The 10,790-nt window shown below is 40.5% G+C and overlaps 1 protein-coding gene and 1 pseudogene across 1 annotated transcript in view; both read right to left on the reverse strand.

The window, feature by feature from the left end:
• Positions 1–10,790, reverse strand: part of LOC125887275 (uncharacterized) — a 753,166-nt pseudogene that overhangs the window by 32,249 nt on the left and 710,127 nt on the right.
• Positions 5,270–10,790, reverse strand: part of LOC125887963 (histone H2A-like) — a 9,074-nt gene continuing 3,553 nt past the window's right edge. Inside the window, exon 2 of the mRNA XM_049575118.1 lies at positions 5,270–5,287. Coding sequence (XP_049431075.1) covers positions 5,270–5,287 — 18 coding nt within the window. The remainder of the gene's footprint in view (positions 5,288–10,790) is intronic.

Genomic DNA, 10,790 nt, shown 5'->3' on the forward strand with positions numbered 1-10,790 from the left:
CCAACAACAAAAAAATGTTGGCACTAATTAATGGTGCTATTAAGTGTCCGCAAATGATCAGTTTCTTTCTTTTGAAGGGGTGGGATGAAATTTCGACTTCTTTCCACTCCTTTTTGAACAATCTTTCTTTGCACAATCCTCAGTGCAGTCAGTGACAGCCTGAAGGTGGAGTGGAACTTCATCAGTGATGGTCCTCCGTCTTGGCACTCGGAACACAGGTTCCAGGGCACCCTCAGGCAGACTTTTGGCCTCATTAGTCCAAAAGGCGAACCGCTGACCATGACTTAAAAACAAGCACAACAACATTAATCCAAAGTATCGCATTTACAAGTTAAGTCATTGGTGCACAACTGACATGAATGAATACTCCTAATCGAACCTGCCATACACAGTGTTACATGTCAATATTGATGGTTTACTCATTTATATATTTATTTAGATCCCCATTAGCCACTACAAAAGAGGCAACTGGTCTGTAGATTTAGTCAACAGATGTTATACTAGCGTACTACTAATCACTGGTTCATCACCTGTAGGTGATCCTAAAAATGTCAGTATTCTTAAAATAGATCTGAACATGTTGTTTAGGATTGTCATACCCTTCTATTTTGAATTGTTCCATTAGGAGAAGGCACCACCACTGGCGAATCAAAGGCATGTCCATCTGAAAAAATGTGACAGTGGTGGGAAGAATTTTTATCTCATAGTGAACCTGTTCTCTTCAAGATGAATAGTATATTGCCTCATAAGCAACATTTCTAGCCTAACCATATCTTTCTTTGTTTAACATTTTAAATTAAACTAACCTCCTCGAAAGCAAAGCTCTGCCTTGTCACAATCGAAAGGGTATACTGGAACACAGGGGATGGAAAACAAGACAAGTTAACTGATCAATTTACTTACAATGTTGACAGAAGCCTGCATATACTCTCCCAAGAAACTGAGACCTTACCATGAGCATAAAAATCCCGCAGTCATTTCCACACGTCTGGCGTGGCAAGCACTAAAATCAACCAAAAAAGAAGGTTAGAGTAGATATATGACTGAAAGGTTCTTCTATTTAAAGTGCACATTACAGGCAATATTTACATTTTTTGGTAAAATTAATTATGCATTTCTATTTACTGGAATATCATGCGCAGTCTTCTCTGTCCAGCTCCCTGGGTCAATTTGCTGAGCAATATTTCTAGAGAGAAATACAAACATTAATTAAAAAAACATATTGTAGCATTAAGTTACACTTCTATAGTATTACAGTGCATAAGTCTAGAGTGGCTGCCACATGTTCGTGTCAGATTCAGTTCACAAAATAAGGGATCTTCTTAGTGGGGTTGACCTGAGGGAAGCAGGCCTGAAGAGATGAAAATTTAAAAGCAGTCCTAAACACTGAGAAAATATCACCAATCAGAAGAAAATAGTAAAAAAAAAAAAATTGTGAAAGATAAAAGTGACAGCCACTCAGACATACAGCAAAATGGACATACAGGCTACAGGAACGTAGCCCAAAATATACCAGTACAGACTATAGGAACGTAGCCCAAAATATACCAGTACAGGCTATAGGAATGTAGCCAAAACATGACAAGCCATATGAACGTGGCACACAGTATGTCTCATTTGTGGACCTAAAAATGGTTCTGTACTCAGCATCGCCAAACCCAGACTCATGCATAGAGTACTGCGAGTCTAGAAAGATGATCTCTCTCAGGAGTGGCTTCATGATCTACAATATAGTGTGATAGGTAAAGAGATGCACAAGAGTTTAAAAGTCATTAGGACAGGGCCTAGAGCTGGAGTTGAGAAAAGCACACAAAACAACGTAAAAGTAAAACAAAATCCATTATAATTAAACAGAATGCTTTTTCTGTGTAATTTAGGCTTTAGTAAAAAAAAAAATGTTATATACAAGTTGCTGACCTGCTTCATGAATCACTTTCAGGCATTCATTTCCAATCTGCAAGAAAAAAATTCAAACTCATCATGAACAAACCAAAGCTAATACATCATGGTGTTGCCTTCTTTTTGTTCATCATCACATGCTACTCACCTGAGAGTTCATGTCTCTTAGCAACCCCAAGCTGCAGAAATCTTCCCGAGTGAGACAAACAGGTCCTTCTTTCAGAATGATTTCTGCCATAGGCCGTTTTGTGTCCAGCATGTAATTGAGCTGCAAATAACAGTTAAATTAGTCAGTAATAGTGTATGGCATAACAGAAACTTCACATTTTTATTAATTAGCTTACCAGTTGGTCCTGGATAGGGTTCCAGCCATTTTCCCAGGGCTTTATTGCCACCAAATATCCAAGGGCCATTGTCGGGGACACGCTGTGGGCAGCGGCTGGGGGCACGCTGTGGCCAGGGGCCGGGGATACTGATTCCACTGAAAGTTAAGTAAAAAATCACAATAAAGATTAACAGTCATACATGTCAATAATAATAACATGCTAAAAAAATGTTGAACCATCAAGTGAAAGATGTTTCTGACCATGACATATGAACCTCCTGCCAAACAGAAAAACAAAGCTAAGAACTTGACAGAACAAAAGCTCCACAAGCCCCCATAATTACTCACCAGCAGGTGCATCAGTGTCCATTGAAACAGGTCCAACAGTGGTAGATGTCTCTGAAGATGCAAGATTCCCTAAAAATATGCACACATATATCAACAATGAAATACAAGTAAATATCATGTACTGCATAGCAGAATATGATTGCACGGAAAATCTGTATTTGAAAAGTTACCCAAAACTGCTTGGCCATAGCTGTTCATTGCTACCCTGGTTCCAAAAACCTTTGTAATTTTGTCCAGGCGTTGTTTGTTTTTTATGAGCATTGTAGTGGTGGATGATATTTCTCAGATAATACCATGTTTAAAAAGTATTTTTTTTTTCATGTTTGCAAACAGCTGTTCTGCTACTTGACTGTTTACTTTTCCAGCAAGTTGCGGCACTAGGCCAAGCTTCCTCAGGGCTACTCAGCCATCCTTTGTGTTGTCCTCATGAAATCGATCATATAGAGCATAATGCTCAGCTGAACCCATTGTTGTTGTCTGGGACCAGTTTCCTGAAGTTTAGCCAAGGTAGTGACACCTTCAGGTGCCCAGCTTTGACCAGGGCTATATTTTCTTCAGCTGGGTCCCTTAAACGTCCTTCAAAGGGTTTGAAGGACAACCTCTCTGGATCTCTAAGGTTCATGTGTGTTGCTAGTCCACATGCAAAGTCATAAATGACTATATTAGGCATGTGTTTCCAGGAAAGTAGGAGGTCAGTGAAGTCCCATGGGCTTTCTGCTCGAATGTTACACTTTATACTATATACAATGCCACATGGGCACATGATCACACCCCAACCATCTGAGATGGAAAAAAAAGACAGAAATGAAAGAGATTATTAAAGGACAACCCCTTACAGTGTCATTATGGAATTCCATTTCAGATAATCAGACAATAATACTGTCAACTTTAGAATTCATTTCCCCTTATTATTATTTTTAAGTTATTACCAATGGCAGTGGATTTTACATAAACTATGTGAAATTTTGCTCACCTGAAGCAGCCCAAATCTTCTGAAACACCTTGTCATATGACTCCCTTGACTTCATTTCGTTCGAAAGTCTAAGGAGAAGGTCAGTGCGTGATCTGGAGGAATCCAAACCACACTCTCTACATAATGTCCGAATGACCTGAACCTGTCAGAAAAAAGAGATATTGAACATACAAGGAAATGTGTGGGTTTTGGTAAATAATGGCCTGTAAATCACACTTTAAAATTACAATAAATGGTGTTTCTACCTTCTGCTTGTACAGTTCTTCTCTCAGTCGGTCCTCTGACACTGTTATTTCACTTTCCTCAGCTGGCTTTGGTTGACGGATCTTTTGGAATTCTGTGTTAATAGCAATGTTGGACCTGCGTGTGTTTTTCCCAATCCATGGGGCCCAGACATGGAAAGATGGTGCCACTGCAAATGGATTTTTTTTGGTGACCTTTGGAAATATCAAAACACAAAAAATGTCAATACGTCTCAGTTTATATTAAGTTTTATACTGTTAAATGAAAACCTCTTTAATATCTATTTCCATGCATTCACTTGTTTTTAACACAATTCTGCATTCATTAATTGTTGTGCTTATCTTGCATTACTTGTGACAAATCCTCTGCCGATCCTTTCCATTTAAAGTGCCTCCCAAAAACAGTCCAGGTCAACCTCTCTGTTGAAATCCTCCAGAGGTTGTGGAAGATCACTTACTAAAAAATGTGGAAAACATTAAACAATAGGTTAATTCTGAGAGTAATTGGGTTTATAAATAACATCTAAACTAGTCTATCTATGAAAGCATTATTACCTGACAAATGAAAGGCACCCTTCTTATAGAGGTCCATGATCACAACAGGGGGATGATCACCACACGTGACACACAAATACTGGTACTCATGTTCACAGAGAGCTTCAAAGTGAAGATACCCCTGAAGGACTGTGTCAGCTGAAGGGTATTTGAGTCCAGTGTTTAACTCCAAAAATTCCACAACTTTGCTCACTGCAGTATGAACCTAAGAGAGAAAGATAATACTGAAATAATAATAACAATAATACTGAAAACTGTATCAAAAAACTTTTTTTTCCCTTTTTTCTTTCTTTTGTTCTTTTCAAAAAAAAAAAAAAAAAAGGTTTCAATGATTAAAATTAAATCAAGTTAGATTTAATAATGACCTGCAACATGTTCCTGATGGTAAGGCATAACTGGATATTGAATATTATTTGATCACTGAAGTTGTGGAGGCCATCTTACCACTCTTGGTACCGGTAATGGGTCTCACATTGATGGCACGTTTTACTGTAGGTAGAGACATCTGGAATTCCAAAGATTCAACATGATTTACAGCAGAGTGTATAATACATGAAGCAGATCACATCTGTCACATTTGTTATAAGAAATCAGCTGATAAGCATCATTGACCTACCTTACTCAATATTTGTGTTGGTGAGGATCTTTGCTTTATTAGTTACGAGGACTGGGTCGCTCAAAGGCACTTTGCCCGGACAGTGCTGGCACAGCATCTCCTCAGGAATGAGATGCTTTCTGTGTTCTTTGTCCACTGGATGCAGTAAATGTTCTGGTAGAACTGCAGGTATTGTTTTAAACTTTAAAATGTACTGGACCATGCGCTTCATCTTTTGATAATCTTCTGGAGGATATGACACATCCCCCACATCATCTTCCTTGGGATTTTCATCTGCTGTCGATAGTGCTGTGTCCAGGCATTCCTCTACATCAGTGCTCCTTACTTTTCTAAACAGACTGCGGTGTGTTTGAAATAAGTGCCATTTGGCAATGTATTTGTGTGGGCATGATCTCTTTGTTTTGGTGCAAGGACAGTGCCATGAATTCTTTTTGGTATCATATGAAACTATCACTCTTCCCAGCTGACTGTAGTATGAAATGGTGGACTCATAAATGGAGATAAATTTTTTGGACTCGGGTGTCCCTCTTTTGGTGAGTATGGAAAGGGGCTTATGGTTGGTTGTGGCAAGATTTTGTTGATCAAGGCATAATTTCTTTTTATCTTCGCCAAACCACTTGCTTTATACCATCTCTGTTAGTGTTTCTTCCTGTAGTGGAGGACAGGCGACATACGATGAACAGTATGTTACTGATTTTAAGTGAACACACTGATAAGCTTTTGAGCCACTCCTCCATGCCAACTCCATGTTCACCTGGCACTCAGTAGATTCACAGAACACATGCTGATTTTCCCCCCATAGTTTATTTTGAACATGAAGAGGAGTACTGGTTCCAAGAAATGACTTTTGGACAGTAAAGATCCCATTTTCTGGATCTATGCATTCACTGTCAAGGTGGGAAGTAGCGGTTATGTCTTTGTGTTTGCTGATGTGCTTTCTTTCTATGTGTCTTTTTAAATTTCTCTTGTTCATCATGGCCAGGCATATGGGGCATTTTTTTTTTTAGCACAGGCTTTACACAGAGCCTTTTCACCTGTCCACTTGGGGTGGCTGGTGCAGTGAAGGATTGTACAGTGGCGGTTCTTAGAGGCAAGGCAGTGGAGGTTGTTGGTGCCAGGGGGGTGGTAGTCTCGCCACCCGACAATCAGAGATCTCCGCCTTCTGATAGTCCTGGGGACACTCCTTTCTAAAGTGTGTTTAACATACTGGCGAAAATGGCTGGCAACAAAGCAACGCCTCTTGCATTTTTGAAAAGGACACGCCTTCTCGGAAATGTACGCTCCCCCTTTTCTTGTCCGCAAGGAAACAAACACACAGAGAGAGAGATTTAACTCCATTTTATCAAACGTGTGCTCATCTGTGAAGAAAATACTTTTTCCAGCGGATGTCTTAGTTACAACATGATTGAGCTAACTGGAGTAGTTTCATGTCGTATCCGACAACGGGAGGCTTTTAACAGATGACGTTCAGATGTTAGCTTTGCTGCTAGTGTTAGCTGTCCCTGTCAACCGATGCTTTCTAGACATCGTGATTTTCCAAAACTGAATAAATACCACACATAGCAACACAAAACTGCTTTGCTAGCACAATCATGTTGTAACTAAGACATCCGCTGGAAATTTTTTTTTTTTTTTTCACGGACCATTTAATGAGTTTTACCTATTATTACCTATTACAGACACCGCTAACGGCTAAGAAATAGTAATGTTTGTTCAATCAGTGTGTTTATAGACTTTACAAACATACAACAAGGCGATTCCCTCTATAGTCCGGCCAGACGGATGAGTCATGGCCTTGTAAAAGATTATGTTTGTTTCTTATAGTTGGCGAGAATGTGTCGCCGCAAACGCGACAACACCCACTAACTTTGATGGCATTTTCTGCAAGCGCAGCTGAGCCATTTTGCTACACGTGTTTCTAGTGGGACCATGTTTACAAGCACAAGAGTTCAACGAGCCACCGAAGGACCGCCCTGCAGATTTACTATTGGTTCTGCAACGTAGGGAGTTTTTTAAAAACTCTGAAATTGTATCCGCCCATCTAAACACAAAATCAGGGAGAAAGTCATCAGTCTTTAGTTAAGCAAAGCCTCTAAAGACTGACTTGTGAGTGTCGGGGGGTGGAAGTTGTTGATGCCCGGGGGGTGGTTGACACAGCTGGGAAGTTGGCAGTGGTATTTTGTGGGGCACTGTGCTTTTTCTTGCAGAAATCCAGATGTTTCACAAAATCTAGTTTGCGCACCAGTGTTGCCCTGCAGTATGGACAGTGATAATGTAGCTGAGGCCTACAACCCAGTCCACATCTGTGAATGGTATATCCTTAAACATAAGAACATAGAATGAAGTATTATTATATTTTTTATATATATATATATATATATATAGACACAAATTGTCACTTACAAACACAAAAGCTCAATCAAGTATGAAGTTCCAGCAACCCTTTAACTACCCCAGGAGAATGTTTTCAAACAAAGCAGGGCTGCAGAAAGGACGGTGAAAGTCCTTACAGCATGTTGTGCATTTCTCCAGTTGGGGCAAAGTTTCCCCTTTCAGGATTGTTATGTGCACCTTAAAAAGAGAGTGCCTAATTAGTTTAAGTTAATATTTTTCATCCTTTTTACGCACATAAACAAAGCCAAAACCTAATAATAGACAAAAATACATTTCTGATCTTCTGCGCTGGATGAGCATGATTTCCGTCCACAAAATCTCTAAATATATGCTATAGAGTAATATCAACGTAGTGATATAAACACACGTGATATAGGCTATAATATTATGACTAATAAAGGAAAAATGTGTGTAGGTGTATTACATGATATATATGAATACAAAATTAACTTTTAGCATAAAGTACACTAATTGCCAATATGTAAACTGTTTCATGCTTGCATGAAAACGTAAGCCTATACATGTTTTTCTCATATCATCCACTTCATTACTTTAATCATTTATTCATGTTTAATTTAAAGCACATGCTAAAATTATTCGTCATCGCGCTTCGGTTTCATCAAACAAAATGTGCAGGTCAAACAGTTCATTGCTAACAAGCTAAACTATTACCTACTATTTTAACCCATATTTGACGTGCCTTTCAGACTATCATAGTAAAGACAGTCATATCATTTTAAACGTATCACTGTAAAACATCAACTTCGCTGTCTAATTCAAGTCAACAAAATAGTTTGATGGCATTAAACAAATAATGTGATTCACATTCAATACTAACTCGGATCGTCGTCGTCCATATTCAATAGTTGTTATAGTATGTTGGCTTCCAATGAAATAGAGGGCACTGTCGCGAAATACAAGGGGTCGAGAACTGCGGGTCCAGATCTGCAGGTCTGAATCTGCAGAGACCCATTGATAGCCTATCCGGTCAAACAGCGCCCTCTGCCGCACAACATTTTACATCCCATTCATCACGTGTCCTCTGAGCTCCTCACTGTATTCTCCTGTAGAGCTCTGTCTCATCTGTCATGTATCTGACATCAACATCTGCTGCATTTCTTAAGGTACCTGTGAGCCAGCCTTTTTTCTACCTCATCCAGCTGGCTGTTTTCACTGTTTTCAGCTTTTAAATAATGTTCATTGTAGTGGTAGTGGAGTGGTGACTGTAGCGGTATAGCCTGCTGTGGATGGCTCTCGTCTGTATGTGTGATGACACGCGACCTCAAACTGCTACACCTAATAAAAACACTACATTTGCTTATGACATAGTATCTCATCATTTTGATACCAAGGTCCATGAAGTTAGAGCCTGGGATACCTTGGAAGAGCAAGTCTGAGTCCTGTTTCAGAGACATGTTGCCATTTTTAACTTTGCACATGATACACACCAAATTAACAGTTTATTTCTCTTTTTCTTACCTGAGGAGGATCTTGCAGATTCAAACGCTGCCTTTAAAGGAGAAACAAAAGAAATAAACTATTTATTTGGAGCCCACAGAGCTCAGACCTCCTTTGTGCTCTGCAGTGAAGTATTTTTTGTCTTGCACCTCAATATTTTCTCCTTTCCTTTTCTGAGGTTTCATCAGAGATGAAAGTTTCATGGGCTGTTTGATCCAGCTCAAGGTTGTATCGGGTCTTCTTCTTTTCCAGATTTTCATCATTTGGATTTGTAGGTTTTCATAAAGGGTTGGAGCTTTATAACGTATTTTTACAACAATTTGTCTTTGTGGTTTTCTCCAGGCTCTGGTGGACTTCCCAAACTTCCAGATACCAGAAGCTGATCACAGGCCATGCCAACAATTCTCTCTCCTCTCTTCTCCACGTTCAACACCAACTCCTGCTTTTCTCAAAGCCATCAATCTGCAGTCATCACATCAGTCATTTCACTTCACAAGAATGAACATAAACAGATTCCTTAAAATCTGAGGTCTTTGTGGATTTGTGGGATTTTGAAATTTTGTAATTACACACTTAAGGCCTTTTTATTGCATTTCCTGTGACAGTTGATTCCACAGCTTTTGATGAAGCATTGATATTTACTGCAGTGAGGTTTTATCAGTCAGGGAGTTTTAGGGAAATTGAACAAATGCTGATCAACATTCAACCCTGCAGCTGCTTTCTTGTAGTCTCCAAATACCGGTGAAGCGTGCTCCCTGATGACGTCACCTCTGGAAAACCCCAAAACCTCTATGGATGAAGGGACCTCCCGCCGGGTGCGGTGGCGCGCGCCTGTAATCCAAGTTACCGGGAGGCTGAGGCTGGAGGATCGTTTGAGCTCAGGAGCTCTGAGCTGCAGCGGACTGTGTTGATCGGGTGTCCGCACTAAGTTCCGTATCGATATGGTGCTCCTGGGGGAGCCCGGGACCACCAGGTCGTCTAAGGAGGGGTCAACCGGCCCAGGTCGGAGACGGAGCAGGTCAAAGCCCCCGTGCCGCTCAGTAGTGGGATCGCGCCTGTGAACAGACGCTGCAGTGCAGCCTGGGTAATACAGCGGGACACAGTCTTTTTATACTCTTCTATACACACACGCTCAACAACAAAGTCTGCACATGTTACAGCAGCTTCATCACTGCCTCTTCATTTTATTCTTCACATCAAAACCCTCACAAACCACCTCTGTTTCTTTGTGCTACAGCGCCTCCACCTGGAGGAGAGGAGCAATGACCATCAATCACACCAGTCAGTGTAGCACCACAGACAGACTACAGCAGGGCTATTCTATTACGAATTCAGCTGGGCCGGGCTATCAATACACAGAAGCATAATAAAGTGGCATAAACAATACCTGATAACACATTCTCTCTCTACCAGCATCTCCCTCTCCCTACCTCTCCTCCACACACACACACACACACACACACACACACACACACACACACACACACACACACACACACACACACACACACACTTCACTCCCTGACGTTTTCCTTTTAGATCAGTTACACAGGATATACCTTGTTTTTGAGATTTAATTGCACTTACTCACAGTAACAAGCGTAGTTGTCATCAACTAAAGTAATCTTGAGGTTTTAATCCCTTCATCTGCACTGCGACCTCTCTGCTGATATCTGACTCACTCTGCTGTATGTGTGTGTGTGTGTGTGTGTGTGTGCATGTCGTTCTCTAATATTAGCTCTTAAATTGCTTTGTTATTTTCCTTTATTCATCACAAAGTGTCCTCCAGTGAACAGCTGAGCCATTTACCTGCTCAAAAACAGTTGAGCGTCCACACCATTTACTGTGACCCACGAATACACGCATCCTCCCACCTCCTGACCTCTCTGCATGTTCATGTACATGCTGCCCCCAAGTTCCCATCATGCACGCAGAACACACAGCAGACACATGGTAGCTTCATAATTTCCCTCACACCAG

The sequence above is a fragment of the Epinephelus fuscoguttatus genome, linkage group LG4 (genome assembly GCF_011397635.1).
Source record: "Epinephelus fuscoguttatus linkage group LG4, E.fuscoguttatus.final_Chr_v1".
Classification (NCBI taxonomy): domain Eukaryota; kingdom Metazoa; phylum Chordata; class Actinopteri; order Perciformes; family Serranidae; genus Epinephelus; species Epinephelus fuscoguttatus.